At 42.9% G+C, this 25,189-nt stretch overlaps 1 protein-coding gene across 2 annotated transcripts in view; it reads right to left on the bottom strand.

Annotated features, from left to right (window-relative positions):
- The window catches only part of LOC148038040 (uncharacterized), a 48,786-nt gene that overhangs the window by 9,615 nt on the left and 13,982 nt on the right, over positions 1 to 25,189 (bottom strand). For both annotated transcript variants that reach the window (XM_087668232.1, XM_087668222.1), the window contains exons 7-8: positions 13,386 to 13,541; positions 11,613 to 11,783 (exon numbers count right to left, since the gene is read on the bottom strand). In XM_087668232.1, the coding sequence (XP_087524358.1) occupies positions 11,613 to 11,783; positions 13,386 to 13,541 (327 nt within the window). The remainder of the gene's footprint in view (positions 1 to 11,612; positions 11,784 to 13,385; positions 13,542 to 25,189) is intronic.

Here is a 25,189-nt window from a genome sequence, read left to right as displayed (position 1 = left end):
ATATGAAATTAAAGATTTCACATCTTCCATAAAGAAACACCATGACTAACCAAAATATGCCTAATTCATAGATGATATAACATGTAACCATTACTTTTAGAACTATAACTAACAAAGATACATTTCACAACTTTGTCGTTTAATTTCTTGTGTTTTTCCACAAGTACTAATGCACAAGCCAGGCAACCAAAAATACACAATTGAGCAATAGAGGGCTGTTTGCCATGCCAAGCCTCATATAGAGTGATAGACTACAAAACTTTGGTGAAATACTTATTTACTACATTCAGTTGCACACATAACAACCTCAAGCCAAAAACCATGTGAAAAAACTTGACTTTTGATCATACATCATCCCATCTCCATGAGAGATCTATTCTCTCTCTTAGGTACACTATTTTATTGTGGTGTATACGACATTGTATATTGTTGTTTTATCCCACATTCAACCAAAAATGCATTACACTCTTTAATGGAGTGTGTTCACTATACATCCGGACAAATTCTCACCCATATATACAAACTCTTTGAGGCACAAAAACACTTTAGACTTAGCTTTCAAAGAATACATCGAGGAATGCCTGGCGTAAACATCAACAAAAGTCACATAGTATAGGTTATTGCCAAAAGATGATATCCACATTGGACCATACATATCAATCTAAACAAGCTACAATTTGTCAACAACTCTCACTAACATCTAAAGGAAGCACAATGCATTTTATCCAATATGAAGCCCTCATAAATATGTTTTGTAGATACCTTGAGAGTAGGCAATAAAGATAGTGGACACTCTTAGATTTCTACAAGCATAGCAAACTAGAAAATTTGCAATGACCAAAACATTCATGCCAAAGTTTTACATCTAAACTAATCCAAGTCTTCTTTAGCAGGATAAGAGAAGTTGTTGGCACATGTGATAGTACTACCCTTAAGGAAAGACTCCAAAAGTGAACAAACTATGTTGCAAAAAAATATACTTAGTAGCACCACTATCAAATTACCAAACATCTAAATCCACATTAGACATGTAAAAATAATGTAGAGAGGTTCATAACTACACTGTTTGTCCTACACAATAATTGCAGATTTTAAATTAGAAAAAGAGGCATTTGCAACAACCATACTAGCCTCTGTTGTTTGCCAATTTAAGATAGTCCTTAATGACATGATCTCTTGCCTTACAATATCCACAATAGCTTTTAATGTCATTTTTCTTATCATCCTTATTAGCCTCCTTTGTTTGAATGACATTTGCATTTTTTTTATTAATAGCAAAAAAGGTAGCTTTTCCTTAACTTTTCTGACTAGCCACAAAAGCTTGATTTGCAATGCCCATAATGAACTTGTTTCACTAAGATCCTTCTTTATGTAATGAAACAGAAACCAACTCATCAAATGACAAAGCATTGGGATTGCCTTTCATCATCAAATGGAGAGTAGATGTAAAACTCTGATAAGAATCAAAAAACCATTAAGAACAATTTACACAAGTGAATTGTGTAGCAAAATCTCATCTGTAGCAATTATTTGCTTCTTAAGATCTCTAATCTTCATTAAAAAACCATTCATAGAATCACCTTCATCCATGTCTTCACTCTCAAATCACTTATATTGGTAAGCAACACAAGCCTCATTTCTTTCTTGATACAAATGTGCAAGGGTATCCCAAGCCTCTTTAGCTCTTTTCTATGAGCGAACGTACAAGATCATAATAGATTTTACAAATAATGCAATCAAGGAATGAGCTTCTACATCTTTGCTATTCCATTGAATCTACTCAAGAGTAGGTGGTGGTACTCTAGCATTAACTCAAGTAGAACTGGAAATTGCAACATTCTCAATAGCACTTGTTTCTATTGCACTTCCAAAACCACAACAGGACATACTCCCATTCCTTGTACAATATTCTAGAGCCCTTTTGCAACCAATATCATACAAGCCTAGCTAGATAGTTCTATCCAACTTGTCCTTGATAGCCAACAAATGGAATTTATCATTGTTGCCAATCATGGCCATTAACTATACTTGATGCAAAAGTTACTTGTATGGAGAAAAATCTACACAAAACCAATCTATGCTATATAGCAGAGTTCAAAGCAAACTATAAAAGCCATTACTGACAAGAACAACCACTATCAAAAGTTTTGCACAAAAGTGCTTGTCCAATCTTGTCCCAATCAAATGAAACGAAGTGGAGGGTGTTGATGATCTTGCCCTAAAAGGTCGAAGCCTGCTATGATACCAATTACTGGATTTAGGGTTGCAAAAATGTATACAAACAACTTGGAGAAGGAAGCTTGAGAGCAGACAACACAAAGTGTATTGAGAGGTATTAAAGTAAAATATTTACAAGACGAAGCGAGATGTATGCATAAATGTATCAGAGATGCGTAGATTCTTGGGTGCATGTGTGTTCTATTTGATATGGATTCCTCACTTTGCACATGTAGCCGATGTCAAAAATTTCAATGGGAAAGGAAGCATCAGAAAACAATGAAGAAATTGAAGCAACTCTTAAAATCTGCCCCTACGCTGAGAAAGGCTGACTATTTACATGGAAATCCTATCATTATTACTGTTGATACAAGCCCAATCGGGATTGGATGGGCAATTGGGCAAGATGATGAGGAAGGGCAAAGATATGCAATACGCTTTGGTGCTAAAGTATTGATTGAACAACAGAGAAGATATCCACAGGTTAAAAGAGAATTATGGGGAATTGTGACAGCCCTTAAATGTGATAAGGAGTATTTTATGGGTGCTCATGTAGTTATTGAGACCGATTGTTTGCCAGTATTGGGTATGCTTACTAGTTGTGCTACTCCGGACATTGCTATGCTCTGGTGGATTGCATACATCAAATCTTTGAACCCTGAATTTCAGCATATTGCAGGAAGAGATAACCCAGTGGGCAGACATGTTATCTCGAGCATGTTATGAGAATGAAGATGGGATGATGGATGAGGAGGAAGAAGATAACTTTCTTATGGTTGTAAATGATGTTGCAAGAGTGAATTTAGCAATGCAAGGTGTTGCTATAGCATTAACAGAAGCTTGGACAACAAAGAGAAGACACTTTAGATGTTTTGCATCTTGTATAGAAGTGTTTCTGAAAGATAAATATACAGGAGAGTGGCTGAGAATTGGTCAATATCTCAGTACATTAACAAAGAAAGATGAATGGTCAGATGAGGAGTTTAAGAAGATCAAGAGGAAAGCCTATGGATTTTTCTTAAAAGATTGATACTTATGGAAACATGCTAAAAAGAAACAATGTATGCCATTGCGAGTTTTGGGTGATAGAGCTTCACAAGTAACTGTTATGCAAGAATTTCATGAAAGCTTATGGACTGGTCATAGAGGTTGTCAAATGTATTCAACTGTGAGACATCCGGATGGATTGCAACCCACATATCCATTGTCTCTTCATTTTAAGTGGGTGGTGGATTTGGTCACAATGCCTACAAGTCTTTGGCAAATGAGGTATCTTGTGCTTGCTCGTAAAGACTTGACTAATCGAGTGGAAATGAAAGCTTTACGTACTAAGACAACAAATGTTGTGTGTACTTTTCTCTTAGAAGAGATCTTTTGTCGGTATGGCTGTGTAGGAAAAATTACAGCAAATAGGGGTGAGTTGGATGCAGATGAAGCTCATGATTTCTTTGCACGGTTGGGGATAAAGATTGCTTTAACTTCAACCTATAACCCTGAAGGAAATGGCAAAAGTGAAAGAGGTTATCCACCTATTGTGAAGGCATTGGCAAAAGCATGTGGAGAGAAGGTAAAAGAGTGGCCACAATTGCTCCCTTATGCTTTGTGGGCTGACAAAACAACTCATAGTGCTGTTACAGGATATATGATTGCAGAGTTGATGTATGGTCAAAAACCTATCATGCCGATAGAAGAGATGACAGTCACATGGAGTGTGTTACCTTGGGAGAAGGAGTTGAATCGAGAGGAGTTGTTGGCCTTACGCATTAGACAGTTGGAAATAAAGTCAGAAGACATAGAGACAGCAACTGCAAAGTTAAGGGCAATAAGGGTACAGAACAAGAACCGGTATGACAAAAGACATAGACTGAGACCAAGAACCATACAAGATGGGGATTGGGTATTGGTTTATAATAGCAGTTTAGATAACCAGCATAGTGCCATGCGTAAAATTTCCAAAAGATGGTTTGGACCCTATGTGGTAAGACAAGTGTTTGATAATGCTACTTATGCATTAAATGAGTTGGATGGGACAGCCATCAAACTTCCGGTATCAAGGAAAAGAATCAAATTATTCAAAAGGCGGAAATCTACTGTCTATGAGTTGCCAGAATTGAAAGAAAATAGTGGTCATGATACAGGGGCTAGCCAGGAAGATAGGGAAGATGAAGAAGCAAAGGATATGGTTGCAGAGGATGAGGGCTCAGAATCTGGTGACAACTAGGATTTTGGCACATACCGGAGGATGTGCAGGTTCAGAGAGGGTGGATGTCGTGATGTTATGAGGACACAATGTGAAAAAGTATGGAATGCATCATCATCCGACTTCTTTATTGATCTAGGGAGTCAATGTGATCTGAGTCATTAGTATTAGTGCGAGTTGCATGGATTATCCAAAAATACTAGATTTTTGGATAACTTTAGCCTATATTTGATATTATTTATTGTAAAAATCCGAAAAATTCCAAAAACCTTCTAGATTAGGATGGCATGCAAAAAACAAGTTGCTTTTTCAGTTAGTTAGGAGATTTTTCATAAAAAGACACATTGACGAAATCGCGCGGGTCGCGATCGCTGTAAACAGGCTGAAAACTGCAGATTGAACTGAAAGAAGGAGTGATCTGGGAGATCCGAGACCAGGTGCCAACAGAGCCATCAAATTTGGGTTCCGGGCAGCAGAGAAAAAGCTGATTTTTCTGATCCACATTCTTGGTCTGCGAAGGAGCTCTAGAAGAACTAATGCTTGGAGATTGCTTTTGAGTAGTGCAAAGATTCTAAGTTCTTTCAATACATATTGATTCAATTCATTGTGATTTGTTTTTGTAGTGTTTACCACTTGGGTATTCTCTATCTTCTCTTCCATCTCTTATCTCTACTTCTGATCCCCGGTGGATTCGACCTTTCGACAAAAACCCCTCCGACAACGTGGACAACGGGCAACTCAGCTTGTTCAGCCTGCTTCAGCTCAGCCACTTTCCCAGATATCAGCAGCACAAAAGGCATGGGATACTCAGGATGCATAGGCTGTCGCTGATTGCATTAGCAGTTCAGCGATCTATCATCCCTCACATTCAATTTGCAGCTTCTTCACGAGAAGCCTGGTTGACTTTAAAGCAGATGTTTGCTGAAAAGAAAGAGACGCGCATCTCCTTCTTAAAGAAAGAGCTTGAGACAGTGAAGATGGATGAGGGTGATTCTATGCAATATCATCTAAATAAAATTCAGGACTTGCGTAAGCAGCTTATAAATATAGATGAGTATTACTCAGATGCGCAAATGAAATCTACTACCTTGAATTCATTGCCGCCCTCCTACTTGGCCTGTCATACGGCCTTGAACCTCACCATGAGAATTGCCCCACAACCACTTACTTTCCTTCAGCTGGTCAGTTTGCTCTTAGAAGAAGAGCATACACGAAAGAACAGTGGTGTGGATGTTATAGCCTCTGAGCAAGCTTTTATGGCAAGGCAGAAGGGCAAGGGCGACCAAGCAAAGAATGCTCTGCAAAGCTCTGGGACTTCAAGCACTTCACATGGCAATAAGAAATAGGGGGGCACACAAGCTAAGACGGGCAAGTGCCACTATTCCAAGAAGCCAGGCCACTACATCACTGAGTGTAGAAAGCACATAGCCAAGGAGAAGGAATCAGGGATATTTGTTTCTGATGCGCCTTCTATTGCTACTGAGTCAACGTCTTTGTTGCAAACAAGGACTATTGTTTTTACACATGCAGTTATGACTCTTCTTGGGTTGGTAGTGCATTTAGCTCTACTGAGGATACAAGCACATGGTTTTTTGACAATGGTGCTTCCAAGCATATCATATCTCGCAAAGATTTGTTTACTTTTGTTATTGCAGTCTCGGTTGGCAAGTTTGTACAGTGTGTCAACAATGCATTATACCCTATTAGAGGTATTGGGGAGATTATGTTGACAGCCATTGACGGCTCTATTCTCGACTTGCAAGATGCCTTGTTTGTGCCAGGTATAAAGAAGAATTTGTTATCTATTTCTTATTTGGCAAGGTGTGGTTTGCAGGTCACCTTTGATGATGAGAGATGCATGGTGAGAGATAAGGAACACATCACTTTTGTTTTGACTAGCAGTCTATCTCATGGATTATATGAGTTGGATGCTTTTTCAATTGATTGGTCGGTCTATTTAGTGTCCACTCTTACTCCTCCTATGTCACAGGCAAAGTTATGGCATGCTCACATGGGACATGTAAACTATGGTAGCTTGATGCTTTCACAATATACACACATGCTTGATGGTTTGCCTCTCTTGGAGAGACCTCTTGAGCACTTCTGCGAGGAATGTATTTTTGAAAAAATGCGTCATTTTTTCATTTCCCCGTGATATTGCTTTTAGAGCCACAGCCAAGTTACAGATTGTGCACTCAGATAGTCCTCTATGCTGAATTCTTTTTTGAAGCAGAAAGGCATCTGTCATGAGGACATGTATTTTTGAAACCTCACTTAATATGTGGATTAATTTTTAATCACATGATTAAGTAAATTATACACACGTGAGGTACAACTGGGGTTAAAGTAAATTTATGAGCTCGAGACTCAAAGAAATCACGAGATGTTAAAGGCAAAAGTTGCCATAAGTTAAGCCGCACAAGTACTTGGTGGTATCTAGCATTAGTTGTTGGCCTAGGTCATCCATTTGGCCATAAGTGTCAATTGGTGACACTAGAGAAGTGGTATTTTATAGTACCTAACGCCAATTTGATGGTCAAAGATGGTGCAGAGACACTTGCGAATGGAAGTTGCCTAACCAATTTAATTACTGGCCAGTAAGATTATTTTTCAGGGCACCGAAATAATTATTAGATTAATTTTCAGTATTTAAATGCTGAAATTTAATATTTAATTATGAAAAATACTCGAAAAACCATTTGGGAAGTCTGCCACTTTGTCAAAAATGCCCATGCAAGACTGAAAAACGTCTTTGGAGGTTGGAGAGAGGCATTTTTATAAATCCAGCCTGCAAGAGAGAGGGAGGGGAGACTGCTGGCTTAATTTACAGCCATTGGAGGACCTTCTCAAGCAACTAGGGGCAAAAGAAGACCAACCAACAGTAGGAGACAACATCTACAGGTTGTTAAGGCACGGTAGCAACAGTAAATGACTGATTTTCTTCAGTTCTTTGCATCTACATGCTGTTGTGGCAAGGCAGCAGCTACACTTGACTGATTTTCAGTCATTCTTCGCGACAAAACTCTGAATTTTCTCTCTCTACATCTTTCCCTCTTATCTCCCGGCCATTTCACAACCTTGCTCCAAAGATCTCAGCATTTGGACCCTTGGAAGCTAGGAAATTGTAAATTTCTCTCTTGTAAACCCTAATTTATAGCAGAAATTAGGGTGTAGCAGCAACCTTGGGAAGCATGCCAGAAATTGGAAGCTCCAAGACTTGGATTCAACAAGGCTGAAGGTGAATTTCAACTGAATTCAGGTGGAGGACTAGCCAACCATTGAATTTGGGGCATTTCCATCGTCTATGAAGTGGACGAAGGCCAATTGAGTGCCTGAATCAAGGGGCAAAATAGATTGAAGACTTGCTGGTCACTTTGGATAGCAAGGGGAGTTGAAATACCGAAAGGGATTGGAATAATCCCATTGTAAATCAACTTTTTCTTCAATAAAGCTAAAGAAATACCAAAAGGGGTGCCAATTTTGAGGCCAATCGGGTGTGCATTGTCCAAGATTAGTAGGTAAATTTGTATTTACAGATTTGCATTTATTGTTTGCTGCTGTAATTAAATTGTAATCAGGGATTTACCACCCTATCCGAGGAGGAAGGCTGGTTTTGACATCGTTCATCAGTACACTACTGCTTATACTCCATAGCAGAATGGGGTTGCAAAGAGGAAGAATCGGTCACTCATAGAGATGGCCAGATGTATGTTGAAAGCAAAGAGATTGCTACACAATTTTTGGAAGGAATGGAAGCAGTTATGTGTGCTTGCTATGTCTTGAATAGGTGCCCCACCAAGGCATTAAAGAATGTCACGCCTTTTGAGGCTTGGGATAGCCGAAAACCTTCTGTTGGGCATTTTCGTACTTTTGGGTGTCTTGCATATACACACATTCCCAAGGTACTCAGGAAGAAGTTGGATAACAAGGTTGTCAAATGCATTTTTGTGGGGTACAGCAATGAGAGCAAAGGATATAGATTATATGATCCTGTCTCTAAAAGGGTATTTGTCGGTAGGGATGCGGTTTTCGATGAAAAATCAGAATTATCCCTTACTAGTTTTGACACATGTCAGGCTACTAATGATGTATTTGAAGGGCTGCTGCCAATTTCGTTTGGTGATACAGCTGGAGCTTCAACAAGTGAACTTAATGTTCAGCCATTTGCTCCATTGGGTAATGCAAAAAATCAGCCCATGGCTGATCTGAATACTCAGCAAGGTGTTAAATTTGAAATTCAACAAGAGCTTGTACACAGTCATGAGGCTAGACAAATGCCTAGATGGTATTTGCAAACTATGAAAGATAGTCATTTGGATGCTCCTATTGCTGGTCGTACTAGAAGGCAAGCTCATATGCATGATGATGCACATAACATGAAGTTTGTTATGGCAGCAAATACATTTGATGATGAGGAGCCTGAATGTTTCGAGGATGCACAACATAGTGTGCATTGGACGACAACAATGCAAGCTGAGTTTGATTCCATCATAAAGAATCAAACATGGGATTTAGTGTCTTTGCCTATTGGGAAGAAAGCCATTGGTACAAAATGGGTCTATAAGCTGAAAAGGAATGCAAATGGATCCATTAACAAATATAAAGCTAGGCTTATGGCCAAGGGCTACGTACAGAAGAAAGGTATTGACTATGAGGAGACATTTGCTCCTACCTCCCAAAAGACTACCATTAGGTCTATGATTGCTTTGGCTGCCCATTATGGATGGTTTGTGCATCAGCTTGATATAAAGACTGCATTTTTACATGGGGAACTTCAAGAAGAAGTGTATGTACAACAACCCATTGGTTTTGCACTTCAGGGATCTAAACACTTGGCCTATAAGCTGAAAATGGCTTTATATGGTTTGAAACAAGCTCCTCAAGCTTGGTATGCAAAGATTGATGCCTTTTTACTCAGCCAAGGGTTCATAAATAGCTCATCAGAGTCTACCCTTTATGTATGTAAAGAGGGGATCCTTGCTGGTCATATGCCTATAGGTTGATGATCTTTTGCTTACAAGGACAAATGCTGATCAGATTTCAGCATTCAAACAAAATTTGCAACAAACTTTTGAGATGTAAGATTTGGGGCCTTTGCATTATTACTTGGGCATTCAATTCATTCATGATGCTAGAGGCATTGGATTGTCACAGTCGAGATACATTGGTAAACTTCTTGAGAGATTTGGATTACAAGATTGCAAGCCAGTTTGTACACCAATGGAACTTGGACTGAAGTTGTCATTGCATGATGACAATGACTTGTTTGATATCCATACATATGCTCCAGCAGTTGAATGTCTTATCTACCCATACAACACTAGGCCCGATATACAGTTTGCAGTTTCAGCCCTGAGCAGATATATGCATCAACCACTTACGTCACATTGGCAAGCTGTCAAGCATGTTTTCCATTACTTGCAAGGTACTAAAGCTCTTCCTCGTGACAAATTTGAAGCATTTCGCAATGCTCTAAATTTGATCTCCTTTGGTGGATGACCCTTCTATCTTGATCACTCTTCACTCCAGGGGGGTTTGTTGGGTTTGACTCACACCTACGCTCACACAGGAGTGTCGGTGATCTTCAGTAGGACATTGGGGCACTTTTTACTCTCTGTACGAGAGGTTTTTTCCTCTATATTTATTTCTTTCATTTTATGTGCCTATGTTACACAATTTTAGGCACTTATAGTGTTTCACACACTTCGGGTGTGAACATCCTCTTACAACCCTAAGGTTTAAGGATTGTACTTTGTACTTGCACCTTACACTTCAGATTATTGCATTGGGTGTCATGCTCTCACACTCTACACTGTCTACTCCACTCTCAGCTGAGCTTTGATCTCTTCCTACTGTTACAGCCTGTAGTCGTGGTTCACAATCGGGCAGGGAAAATGTGCTATATAAGGCTGAAGCATGCAGTATAAGCAACTGTAGGAAGCTTGCAGCCTGTCATGTTCAGGCACTGCAGATCTATCCATTACAGAAAGCAGACCTGCAGTTAGTTGAGACCGATCGGAACCCAATAGACTAAACCGAGCTTTGCAGATTAGAACAGTGTGGTGTGAGAGAGATTTGTCTGACCATCACTGAACTATGGTGAATATGCCTGAGCTCAATGTTTCCTTCATTGATGAGATGATCACAAGTGATGACCTCCTCACAAGGGTGACTTTTTTTTAAAATCATCAGCTAGTTCATGTTGTACAATGGAGACCTATGGCAGATTTCCAACATCTGCTTCAACAAGAATGCCCAATCTGGGTGGAAGTTGAAGGCTATCCTACAGTGTATTGGCCTTTATTAAAAGATGCCATGGTGGCTGCTGGCACTATTTTGGTGCTCACCTGCACGAGGGCTGCAAATCGAAATTGCTTGTGTATGTTATGGGATGTCTCATAAAAGACCCAATTGGTTGTGTTTGAACTGCTAAGGTATGCATCCACTGAAGTTTCATCTTAAATGGGGTAATTTCACAGGCCATTGCTTTTCCTATGGGAAATCGGGTAATCTTATGGCTGAGTGTCTAGAAAAATGGAAAACTTGGATGCCAAGGTTGCTCTATCACTGATGCGGATATGATGGTTGAAGGTCCTAATGTTGATGAGCCCCAGCCCCCTGTGCAGAGAAATGTAGATAAAGGTAAACAGCTCATGCAGTCCTCGGATCAATCTGAACCCAATTGGGTTGATATTTGTTCGCAAAAAGTGAAAAAGATTGATGATGAGTTGCCAGCTGCTATGCCCACAAGCTCTCAAGATTCCTCCAATACCTATGTACTATGTGCAAAGGAAGGATAAGCTCATTAAGTATGAGAAACTTCAACACCACCTGCCTCTATGGAACAGTACACAGTCTCTTTATATCCTTGTTCTTTGCAAGTAACTGATCAAAATTGATGATAATGTATTTTCTGGCAGTGAGTGTACATGTGGAAATGAATTCTTTAAATTCTTTCGTCATATTTTCTTTGTAAGCATTAAGTTATCTTCCAATGCAAAACATCTAGCTGTGAGAAGACACCTTGAACAGAGTCAGCATCACTGCAAATCCTTCATAAGATCTACTTGTTTTTTCATATGAAAACTTAAGAAGATGCTTCTAAGTCTAAGCACAATATTTTGATGCACAGAAGACATCCTATATGCCACTGTATGCAGCTTAACCAATTTATACGGAAGGCACCAGGAGATACCTGTTATGGTGGTGTAGCCCCATGGAAATCTTGGAAAAAATGTGGGACCTAACCCACATGCACATTCACTATCTGACGCTTCTCTGGCTTCTCCAACTTGCAGATTATCTGGGTATACTCGTAATTTTGCTTCTCTTCTGCTTTTCTGCTTGCCAATTTCAGCATCTTCATCTACAGAAATGGAGTTCCAGATTAACAATTTGGTTGATAAATGATACTCACTCATGCCAAATGAAGTGCGAGTAGTCACTGTGCATACAAGTACACACATACAGAAAGCTCCTGATCATTTAAAGGCTGGAATACTTGAAAAGTCGTTTTGTGTGCACATCCGTGCATGTGCACTCTTATTATATGTTGCTACATCTGTAAGTTGCCTGCATTGGACTGACGAAACAAGCACAGTATGTACCTATAAGTTGTACTAGAATGTCTAGCAATGTTTTATAATGTTCCATGCACTTTCTTATTAAAACCTAAGGTGTAGATCATTCCTCATCCTTGTCAAGTACTTAGTTTTCACTTGTTCCATTGTTTCCCGGTTTACTTTCAGATTGAAAACAAAAAAGACTGGGTCCATAGATTCACAAAGTTCATTACCAATTCCCCACAAGTATCTTTGAAATAAAAAACAAGCTGAGAGGTATTGCTAAGCACAGTTCACTATTTCACCCTCCCACCAGTAAAGGTTTATTCCTGAAAATAAGTTTGAAATAAACAGAGCTAACACAGCACCTTGACTGAAAATAAAGTGACAAGAAATTTCACCAACCATAAGGAGAGGTCAATGGTCATCCATAATACATGGACCTGAAATGTTGATTTTCATGCTCTTCTCGTATTGATATTTCATAGCATCTATTTCAACAAAATGAAAGCTGGATTAAACAAGCCTGGTGATATTATCTCAAAACCCGACAGGAAAATTTTACTATTGTAACTCATGCGAGAAGCAGGTTTGCACTGATCAATCTTTCAAGGATTGTTTGAGTCAATCTCCCACAAGCAATCCTTAAGGAGCCCTGTGAGAGAAATGGAAAAGGAGCAGCTGCCACAGTTGGCATTGAGGGATATCACAACATTGACAGAAAGCTGTCATGGCAATGAGATACTCCCCAATTTCTTCTAAACACAAAGCTTTTGGAAGTTACCACCAGGACTACAAGGAATGACTCTGATGTCTGACTCCATTGAAGGGTCTACTGAGCACAGAACCTTCACAACATACCAGAGCAAAGATTGTAGTCTTTTATTTCCTACATGTAGTAGTTATTGTTGCTGTTTTGTTTTTCTACATCAAGAAACATATATAGTGAACCTAAAACTGTTGCAGCACTTGGTCCCCATAGACCAGCTTGCCTTTAGACACATTAATCCTTCCCTTCCTTCCTCACACAAAGCCCACCCCTAATTTCTCCAAGACATTAATGCTAACCCAGGCCTAAAAGCACAATTCAATGTCGAAAGGAAATTTGCCAGTGTTCACCATGATCAGCTCCTTGTCCTTGAACCATACTCTCATCCCAATATTCGACATCTTATAGAATAAATTAGTCTTGTGGTTATTGCTGTTTTGTTGTTCCCACATGATAAGACATTCCACAGATGTAATATGATCACTTCATTCAGCCTCAGAGGCCAAACCTTACCTTTGGACACGTAAATCCCTCCCTCCCTGATGCAAAGGCCACTACCTAGCTCATCCGAAACATTACTCTTAACCCAGGTCCAAAAGTATAATTCTACAACCGATGAAAATTTGCAACTGCTCACCATGATCAGCTCTTTTCCCCGAGCATACACCCCAAGGGTATTGAGGTAAAATTGAAGAAGCCACCTCCTGAAGTCCATGGCACCCATTTTGTACAAATGAAACCTCATCGTCCTCGTCTCTCTTTCTTTTTAGCACTGGAACATCTTCTGGAATTTCTGCAGCAGACAAAGCATAAAACAGAGAAAACATCAGCAGTTTGAGAAAGCAAAACAGATTTGCATGATATGGTGATGCAGATTGTAAAGAAACAACCTGGGTCAAGGCTTAGAGAAAAGTATATCAGGATCTGTCGATGTCTGATTATTCATCTTCATCAGAAGATCCCATGCATAATTGTGTTTTTGAAAATGATGCTGTTTGTGACAAAATGACACTAAATGCAAATCTCAATTGCAATAAAATTATAATGAAGTTTCATACGAAATAGGAAGACAACATCTGTATGGTGCAAATGCAATGTTTCAGGCTATAATCTACTTACAGTAAACTATTCAAACAATTTTGCCTTTATACATGGCACATTCCTAAATCAACAGTGCACTCATTCAAATAAAGTTAACTAAGCGACAACAAGTGTTTGTGTCAATGGCATTCAAATCTTAAACATACTCTTAGTTGAAAATCATTTACAGTTAGATACTGTTTCTTACTGTTAGCCTGTGAACTTCTAATCTGGGCTGGATATTTTTCCAATATTTGCAAAGTCAAAAACACAACTGGCCACTGGACACAAATCTGTCATGGAGTCGGAGTGCTGTTGTAGGAAGCACTACGTTGATCTATTTCGTACCCCTGATTTTATTACTCCTGATATAGTTGAAGCTAGATCTACTTTCTTACATCATGTTCAGTCCATTGTTTCTCAACAAGATGCTTTGCGTTGGAACAACCTTTCATTGAGGCTGAATTGGAGGGATGCTTTGCACTCACTGTGTAGATGAATCACCCACATCAAATGGCTTGATAATGGAATTTTTTAGGGTAAACCAGGATTTTCTTGATGAATACCTTTCACTATAATTAAGGTGTGAATTTTGCAGGGGTAGCATTTGGTTGATGAATCAATACTTTTCATGATAAAAAAGGTGTGGAATGAGAATCTTATGCCGGGATCATAGAAAGAAGCTTTCACCAAGCTATTTTCCGAGTAGTTTGTGAATCACTCTCTAAATGGAGACCAATAACATTAATGCAAGTGGTTAGACATCTAGGTTATCCATTGGGTTGGAATCTTACACTACGACAAATAGTTCAATGATAATTGCATCAAAATTAAGATAATTGGAAAATATCCACTTGGCCTCTTCATGTGAGTCTCAAGATTGTTCAATCCATAATAATGGTGTATATTCACTTCTTTTTTCTACTTGTTATGTCTCAAAATCATATATTTATAAATTCATGTCTATTTTTACAGCAACCCACTCATGTTTCTAGGCCTTTACCTATTTCTGCATTGACTACTAATCAGTGTACCTTCTTGTCCTCTCCACTATAGACTCATGAGCATGTCAATGCTTGTGGCATCTGGATAAACTATTGAAATGATGATGCAAGCATCTTTGCAAGATTTGGAAAAGTAAACTTCCTCTCCAATAAAGAATTTCCTTTGGTATTGTTTAGTTGGTGCCTTGCCAATGGGAAGCTTCCTTGCTAAGCGTGGTTTGGTGGAATCAAATTGCATACATTGCACAGCACGTCAAGAAATAGCCCAACATGTTTTTTGGGATTCCTGGTCTCACACCCTCGTTGATTATGTTTCAGCATATCTTTGAGAGCTCATTTTCCCTCTGCTTTTGGGAACTTCTTTTGGCTCTTTGGCATTGTTCTTACAACTTTAGGTTCTCACTTGTACTTCTTGGACTAGCTGAGATACTCAGTTTTATGGATGGTTTGTTGATCTTGCAATCATGCTGTTATTGGTGACATGTCGTTTGACACTTAAAGTTTCTTTCAAGATCCCTTCAGCAGCCTTTGTTTGATTGTCTCTCTCTTCATGAGATTGATTGATGCATTCATATTGTTTTCAGTGCTTTTTGATGTGTGTTGTGTTCTGACTGAACACAATATCTGCTATACATGAATGAAGTACATTCAGCTCCTTTCATCAGAAGAGTGTGTGTGCATTCATGCATGCATGCGTGTGTGTGTGTGTGTGTGTGTGTGTGTGTGTGTGTGTGTGTGTGTGTGTGAGAATCAAATAGATAGACTTTATGTAAATAGGACAATGAAGTACTTTGGCCTCAAAATGACTAATTTGAGAAATTAGAATCATTCCACCCCAAACGAAAAAAAAAAGGCAAAACACTTATATAGAGAGAAGCAAACAATAGAACAGAGATTGATGAGAGAGAGAGAGAGAGAGAGAATATATTAATAGAACTAATATTAATACAATTACCCCTTACACCAAAAAGATTTTTCTCTTTTATTTTTCATACCTTGACATAAGGAAAAATAAGCACTCCTATACCAAATACTAAGGCCTTCTCTTTGGACAGGTCAAAAATTCTTTTACAGTTCTTGTGCCCTACCAAGCTCTCTATTTATGACCCACAACTTTTGGTTGACCATCAATCCTGGACAAGCCCTACTAGCTTCAATCCTTCCACTATAAGCAAGTACTTCCATTTCATTTTCTTGTCATGGCATGGCTTTCAATAAAGCAAGTACTCAACTATTTGTTCTTTCACTTACTCCATCAGCTAAGGATGATATGTACTTCATGTGAAAACTGGAACTTCAGCCCAACCTGTTTCTTTAAAATATATGATCACTCTTAGATCTTTGTCTCCTACCATAAATTCATACAGCTTCAAGACATGCAGCATAAGTAGCTTCACTAACTTAGGGCCCTCTTTGTCTTCTTCACTTCAGAGAAATGAGTTCATTGAGCTTGTCAATAATGGTCTATATAGTATCATTCTGCGGTATGCTTTGTGATAGTTCCATAATAAATTCATAACTGTGCTGTTCCAAGGGTATTGGAACTCGCTAAAGCAATACAAGTTTTTATGGCATCAAACAAGTTAAGCACGGTTTTTAAACATCTCCATGTCTTTTCCACAAGGGAGGTGATGAAGATGGCAAAGTCAATGATAATGAAAGGTAAAGAGCAGGTGAAGGTCATGTTCAAGTGATGGGGTTCAAGTGCAAAAGTTTGGACAGAACTACTCTACATACTTTCTATCCTCGAACTGGGTATGCTACGTTAACAACAATCCTATACAAAAACAGTCATGAAAAAATCTGTAATGCACAAGGAAAAACAAACTCTAGGCCATACACAACTTCTTCATGAGAAATATAATAACAGACGTTTTCTATGATGGTTCTCTGCATTTGCAGTGCAAACACAGTTTTAAATTAATAGCTCTCAATCTGCTTACAGACATGCAAATAGCTGCAGTTATTGATTTGTAAAAATGTGTTGGCATCTTGCACATGAAGATCTTCTAACCTTCGAGTATGGTCAATGGACCCCAAGGGTATTGAGGCAGCAAGGCAGGGACAAGCCCACAAGTACAATTTCCATCCTTGTTAAAAGGTTGTGCTTTTGTTGGAACCGCTTCATTTTGCATTGGATCTTTGATGATTGTTTTCTCCACTTTCTTAGAGTATTGAAAATGTTTGTCATCTTCAACACCCTCAGTGCTAGCATTCAAGGAACTAGAGGTTTTCTGCATCCTATCTGCAGGTCAAACCTTTCAGATAAGTCGTTTGGTTTCAACTGTGCAGCTTGGTAATGTGAAATGTATGTCTTGGAATCTCTCTCTCTCCCTCTGTGTGTGTGTGTGTGTATGTGTGTGTTCAGATTACTAGACCGGATGATTGGCATGAATATGCTTGCACACTTTATGATGTTCCTGGCCAAGAGCCTATGCTACTCCCCTCAACCCCAAGACCAGCGAATTGCAGATTTTTCACAGAAAAAAAAGTGAGGAATGCCATATGGAAACTGAAAAATGGGAAAGCCCAAGATCATGATGGTTTAGCAGCAGAACACCTCACTCATGCTTGTGATGTCCTGGTACCAATGCTGGCTCACATCTTTAATAAGGCAGTCTGTGAGGGATTTCCAACCAATTGGTTAGACCATACTATTATTGTGCTGCTCTTTAAGAGTGGAGACCCCACCCTACTTAGTAACTATCGAACCATTATGATTGGACACATGTTGGCCGAAATATATGACTCTATTTGGAACAAGCATTGAGTGAATGGGCCAAGATGCATGGCCTGAAATCAAAAGGCCAGGCTGGCTTCAAGAGGGGATATACAACTCTAGACCATATTTTTACATTGAGGGAAATTATTGAAGAAGGCAAGATATTCAAGAAAAAGATCTACTACTATTTTATGGACTTTCACAAGTCACATGCTAGACTCATGAGAAGAATGTGAAGAAAACTGCTAGGATTTGCACTGAGGGCACACAGAGTGTACAACTATGACAGAAACACAAAGAGACAAACACAAACACAAAGGGCAAAACTCAAACCCTAAACGCAAAACTCAAAACTCAAACACAAACAGAAGAAGGGAGAGAAAGAACACAACTCTGAAGTGAGGTATAGTTTTGGCTAATTCTAGGATAGACATTGTGACAATAAATACGTAGACGGATCCCAAGTCTGTGACCACCAGTCGGAGTGCGAAAGTAGAGGAGCTGCAAAACGATGGTACCAGAGGCCATTGGAGAACCAAACGCAAGCTGTAGAAGATGCAGAGGGTAGAGGGCGGCCCCAGAAAACTGCAAATGCAGCAGACAGAGTGTCATGTGATGGAGGAGAGCATCAACCAGCAATCGCCTGGCAGTGGAGGACCAAAACACAAGGTACTGAAGGTCGCCTGATGGAGGAGAAGGGCTGCCTACTGTCGCCAACAACTAGAAGCTGCAAATGCACAGAGCAAATGAGGGTGGAGGTGCTAGCGATGAGGAACAGGGCCAAACACAGCAAGAGGGATGGCGCCAAATAGTGGGCGACACCTGAAAGAAGGCGCTAGGGCACTGCAAGGCTGGAGGGAGTCGTGGTAGCATTCGCGAAGGCTTGACAGCCACATGGAGGTAGACTGATGGCTGAAATCTGCACTGGAGAGTGTGAAACCTGCACAGACAAAATAATGCTGAATGGGGGCAGCTTGTCTATTTATAGATGTAGAAGGGTGCCCCAAAATTTAGAGTTTTTGGGAGACCACTAAAACTCTCTCGAACCACTCCCGTTTTTAGGGTTTTCATTAATTAGGTGTGTTTTAGGGCTGTTTAAGAATGCTAATCAGCTGAAAAGCGTGTTTCAGCTCAACACCCCCTCTCAAGCCCAAAATTGAGCCGAAAGCTAAGGCCAGTCATTGTGATGTTTACTTACCCCAAGGCGTCCGATCCCAAAGCAACCAAGGCATCAGACAAAGGGTGCACATCGACTGCCTAGTGGCCTACCAAGACTACAGAGGCAATGGTTATCATACCAAGGGAATCCAAGTAGTCACCCCGGAGAGGACAAGGCATCGGATAAAGGGTGCACGTCGGCTACCCAATGGCCTACCAAGCCCTACAAAGGCAGATGAAACCACATTAAATCTTTTTTTTTTAATGAATTAAATTTTATGAGATACGGCCGATTGAGTAATAGTGACCCAGAAGACGGGTGTAGGGAGGGTACACCCAGCACATCACAAAACAAAAAAAGCTAACCCATCCACTCAAGATGTTGATGACGAGGGAAAATAGGTGATGAGGTATCCATGTGATGAAGGAGAATGGTGGTGGGGTAACAACAGCCGCCAATGGAAACAGCTTAGGATCAGCTCAAGTGGTGCTCTACACAATGAGATGCAAAGTATACTCACACGTTGAAGAATGCTCATGCAGCAAGTGCCACTTGGACAGTATCCCTCATGGGGAAAAAGTTCACATGCCCAAGCGCCCTAGTACAAAGACAATGAAATCATGCAATGCAAAGGGTAAGGTACAACAGGGGAAAGAAGCTAATATCAAAGACAAAGTGCAGGTGGCCCGATCCTGTGGAGAGGCATTTTGCAAGCAAAATTGTTCCTTTAAAAGACTCATCTTGGCAACATGGTGGCACGTCCCAACATCAAACAAGTTCTCCTTGCAACAATCAATGACACGAGGATGCACTGGTAAGTGATACAAATCTGCACGAGAACCAGGAAGATGTCCCTCGTGCAGGGCATTAACCCTTATAGTGACTTCTTGGGCTCCATCTTTATACTCCACTTGTACCTTGAATGGGCAACCACACTTCTTTGATATTCTCAGCCTATAAACTTGGGAGCCCTTGCGAGTAACACTATCACCACGATGGCATCCAAACTCCACAATCACCTTGGATGGACCGTGCTTTTTGGTCAACCGAAGCTTGCACAACCTAACCTTGTGTTGTATCATTCTCTTCAACATAAGTATCATGCATCTCATCCTCCCCTCGCTCGATCCGTCCGCGATCCCGGTTCCGTCTGCGGTGTCCAACACCCCCCCGAACCGCCAAAAAAAACAACAGTCTTTCCCCCCCCCCTCACCATTGTTTTCCCCCACCCTCCAGTTGCTCCCTCTCCTACAACAACTTTCCCCCTCAAATAGCACCGTGAAGTGATTGGTAGTTTTCTCAGAAGGCTCGCGCAATGGAAACCTTTGATCAGACACCGACGCACTCAACGAGTGCCCCCCAGTCAAACACCTTGCATATCGTCCTCTCTGAGGAGCAGCTCTTAGCCATCCGAGCTAAGGAGTTGGAGCTAAAGGAAACAATGATTTATGGTTAGGTAGTAGGACATTCCCCATCCAGGGCCCAGCTTCGCGACTGGCTTCACTCCACACTGCATATCGGCACAGTGCAGATTGTGAAGGCGATCCTAATGGGCCAAGGGATCTTCATGGTGAAGCTCAGTTCAGCAAACACAGCTCGCGAGTTACTTACTAGTTCACCATATGCATCCACGAAGGGGGTAATATACATGGTCCCTTGGTACAGTGGCTTTACTGTGGAGGCATTTGCACTCCACAATAGGTTTCTTCGGCACCCGGTCACCCTTCTTTTCTCCGGCCTGGCAATAGAGTATCGCCAGCTGGTGAAAGACTTTGAACGGCTATTTGGCACTGTCCTTCCCGTGTCTTTCGCGGATGCAATGACAGCAGCAAGAGTTCCAAAGGTGTGGGTGGCAATGAAAGAGGCCAAGAATATCCCACAGTTCCTAGAGATTGAGACGGGCGGGCACTCCTTTAGGCAGCAGGTCATTGTGACGGGGCAGCCGGGGCAATGCTGTGCTGCCACAACTTTGGGCATCATACAGTAATTTGTACGTGTTTTAGAGCCAAGGCGGCTCCGCCGACAAGCCCGCAGGTGAACACTGACAGCTTCACACAGGTCCAAAGACGACAGAGAGGGAGATGGCAGGGGGGGACGCAGCTAGCTTCTCAGACCCAACCTCAACAGCAGGGAGTAGGTGGGTGAGCGACGCCCCCTCGGCAGAGCACTCCACAAACCCCCCTGCCTGCCCACCCGGCAGGACCGCAGCCCCCCACATCCACCACCCGTGCCACAGATTACCTCACCTGAGATCCCACAGCCCCCACACCCACATCCCATGCCCCCCCCCCCACTAACCCTGGCCCACAACCCCCCCTTTCCAAGGCCACCAAACCCCCCCCCCCCACACCCGCCATGCACTTCCTTCCATCCCACCATCCCTCGATCCTCCTCCCCCCCACCACCTCCCCTACCGAGCACCCCCTCAGTGGATGGGAGAAGAAGGACTAGCACTGTTTGCACAGTAGTGGCATGGTTGCATGATGGACATTAACTGGTGGGCTGGTGCCGAGGTCGCACACTTGAGGATTATCTTTCGATCCCCTCCACATTGGGGAGATCTCCTAGGGATGTGATCGAGTGACCCCTGGCAGCACAGGCGCCCCGTTTCTACCAATGTACAGAGTCAGGACTCTCAGCATGGCTGATAGATGCATTGATAGTACCACCTGGAGCATCTATCACCCCTATGGTCTGGCCGAGGGCCACCATGGGGGACTAGAGTTCACCGTCCAGATCAGTACCAAAGCGTACTTACATGCCTCACAGCTTCTCCTCCTCATCAGCAGCCTCCACACCAAACAAATGCCTGTTCGATTAGTCACAAGTTTCCCAATGAGCTTACACCTTGCATTCTGAAATGTGAATAGTCTCCGCTACAGTGGGGCACGTGGTTCCAGGAAGTTGATTGTTCGGCAAGAGCTGCAGCCTACCCTTCCCAGACAGATCGACATCTTGCTTCTACAAGAGCACAAGCTCACCCCCACCCAGGCCAAGCAGATTGGGAAGGTACTTTCGAGCAGCTCGCACTCTTACTAGGAGCACGCCATAGGCACGCACGGCAGGAGTGGAGGCGTATGCACCTCTATTGGCCCAAAGTCTCACTGCCTTTGTACGAGACCACGGAACGATAGTGGCAGGGAGGGTTCTATGGATCAAATTGGATATTGGGGACTCATGCCTTGGAGTCCTCAATGTCTACATGCCCCTAGAGAGGTTAGGGCACACGACAAGTTCTGGGTGGAAATCGCGGATGGACTCCTAGAGGTAAACTCCTGGATCGTTGGAGGAGACTTCAACAACCTGGAGGCTTTAGAGGACCAGCAAGGTAGAGGTAGAAACTACTAGGGCATGGCTAGGAAGGAGCAGGAGGCATGGAAGGTCTTTTTGCTAGCAATAGGAGCTTGGACAAGAGAGTGGGGCAGGAGGGACCGAATAGCAGAGGAGGTTGTAGAGGTCCTAGCCCGAGTCGAGCGCAATCTGCCAAAAGGCATCCATACAAGCCAGGCAACAGAGCCGGGAGAAGGAGAGAGCACTCTGGTGGGACCTCGCAGCCATGCACAGATTATTACAAGAGGCACCAGGGGATCCCACCCTCCACACACAGGAGATGCGAGTGCGAGCAGCTATGGCTTGCCTAGAGGACAGCCGCTCGGAGTTCTCTTTCCGAACCTTGACAGCCTTCTAGGTGCGGAAGGGGGACACAATGTGTAGGGAGTTCTTCCAGGTGCACCAACCTCGCACCGCAGGAGAGCAGATACGCAGCCTTCGGAATCAATATGGAAGCACTCGTTCTAGCCCTGACGAGGTGATGGAGATTGCCACCGACTATTACACGCATCTTTTACAGTAGGCGACAGCTTCAACTAGAGGATAGAGATGTAGACAATAGGTCTGGAATCACATCTCGTCCCTCGTCACACAAAGATGGGACGCTCCCTCCTAGCCCCCTTCGCAAAGAAGGAACTAGAGGAGGCTTTCCATACACAGGATGGGCAGAAATGCCCAAGAGGGGATTGCCTCTCTAAGGCCTTCTTCACTACCTACTGGGAAGTGGTGAAGGACCCCCTATTGATGGCCTTCGAGGAGATTTTCACTTCAAGATAGATGCCAGGGAGTCTTTCGACAGGCCTTATTAGTCTTCTCCCCAAAGGAGGAGACCGGTTGGAGCTTTCCCAATGGAGACCGATCACCTTATTGTTAGTGGCCTATAAGGCACTGGCAAAGATGATTGTAGGCGACTACGCCCCGTGCTTCCAAACATCATCCATGACACACAAACAGGCTTTGTCCAGGATAGAAGCATCCTAGACAATGTATTTACCTTCTTTGAGGCAACAAAGTGGGCTCAGCATAGTGGGCAGAGACTGGCCGTACTACTCTTGGATTTCGAAAAAGCTTATGACAGGGTGGACTGGGATTTCCTAGAGGGCACCATGGTGAGGTTAGGATTCCCCCACGTTTGGATTCATGGGGTCTCCGCCCTTTACAGATCGGCCACCAGCAAGGTTCTCATAGGCGGACAGCGAGGGGAGGAGTTTCAGCTAGAGAGATCGGTTCGATAGGGCTGCCCCCTGGCCCCATACTTGTTTCTACTCTTTGCAGAGGCGATGTCTCACTTCCTCAGGTCACATGTGAGTGGATTACGCGGCCTTCGACTTCCAATAAGAGAGAAGACTGAGTTGTTAGACTCAGAGTATGCAGATGATACAACATTCTACATAGAGTACCATGAGTTGATGTTGGAGAGAGTGAGGCTGGCTCTTGACGTGTTCTATTTTGCAACAGGAGCGAAAATCAACTGGCGAAAGTTGGTTGGTTTCCTCACAGACCTGGACTTTAGCACGGAGTGGAGCGTTCACCTGGGATTTGGATGGATGAGCAGAGGGCCACCAGACCGCATCCGGTACCTAGGGTTCCAGGTGGGACTCGACATCACTCCTGCCCAGCAGTTTCTTCCTGTCCTTGATTCTATTCGAAGGAAAAAGACCTACTAGAGTACGGCTCACCTCTCACTAGCCGGCCGAGCCTTGGTGGTTAACCACGTCCTCCTAGCAACGGCCTGGTACATCGCCTCATGTCGGTGCTTCTCCTCATCATGCGTAGTGCAGCTTCGCCGCCTAGTGTGGAATTTCCTTTGGTCAAGGTCAGATGGTTCCAGGGATTCCAAGGCCAAGGTGGCGTGGGCGACCATCATACGGCATCGGTCAGAGGGAGGGCTTGGGATCATAGACCCAGAGTATCAAAGTATGGCCCTCTTGGGCAAGCTAGTTGTCTACGGCCTCACACCAAGTGGACAGACCTGAAAGATCTTATTGCATAAGGGCCTCCAGGACTATAGACCAAGGCTTGGCAGTGAGTGGAGGCCGTCCCTAAGATGGATCTTCAGGTCAGCTTAGATTACCCCTCCATATCACCCTGCATTACTCCGCATGTGGCAGGGCCTCTATAAGGCCCTAATCCAAAGCCCCTTGGACTGCCAAGAGGAGATAGACCGTCAACTGATGATCAGGAACCCCCAAGTCAAAGATCGAATAGGAGCACAAATCGGCGAGCGCCCCCACATCCAGTGGGCTGGTTGGGAGAGCGGCCCGGCTCGTACCATCCGGACATGACAGGAGGTGTACAGGATGGTGAACGAGAAGGTGCTACAGTGAGTATCAGGCTACCAAAGAGGAGTGGAGTTGAAGAGAAGGAAGATAGACGCAGCAATACCTCTAGAGTGGCTTGCTCCCCCGATACGAGAGCCAATAGAGCCCGGGGAGATATGGGCAGCTAGGTCTTCACCAACAGGCATCTCCCTACAAGTGGCACGTAGAGTGAGCGGGCCCCGCAGGGAACTTTCTTTGCCGTTCAGAAGGGGAGGCGTCTGGCCCTTGACACAGGGTAGAAGGATGAGGGGATAGCCGCCCCTCCGTGGAGAAGGATCCCGGTGGTGGGCCTTAAAGGGAAGACATGGCGGCTAGACCCCTATGTTTTATGGAAGGAGCTCAGGAAGTGGCACCTTTGGATCTAGGAGGGCATACCACTTGATGAGCTGGAGTGGGATCTAGGAGAGTGGCTATGGCCGGCCACTGCGGTCGCCAAGAAGCCATCTAGGTTCCTGGAATACACTGCCACGATTGGCAGACACGTACTGATGCAAGAGGATATGGATTGGGCGCCGTCGCGTAGCAGGCACTGGGCAGAGCACAACATCATGGAGCCTTTCCGATAGACCTTCTGGCACCACCTATGGGATAGCTGGAGGCCGAGGAGGGTGTCATATTTCTTATGGCTAGTGGCACATGGAGGCTTGGCGGTGGGAAGTTGGCTTGCCCAGATACAGAAGGAGGGAGATTGTAAGTGTTGCACACAGCAGCCTCTGGAAATCCCAAAGCACTGTCTTTGGTCATGTGAGGAGGCACAGCTCGTGTGGAGAGGAGCATGCCGCATCCTTCGCCATATAGCACCCAGCCTTGGATGTATCTCATGGG

The sequence above is a fragment of the Lygodium microphyllum genome, chromosome 3 (assembly GCF_053477565.2).
Source record: "Lygodium microphyllum isolate KBCC chromosome 3, Lygodium_microphyllum_v1.1.10, whole genome shotgun sequence".
Taxonomy (NCBI): Eukaryota; Viridiplantae; Streptophyta; class Polypodiopsida; order Schizaeales; family Lygodiaceae; genus Lygodium; species Lygodium microphyllum.
This window is presented reverse-complemented; position numbering and strand designations above follow the sequence as displayed.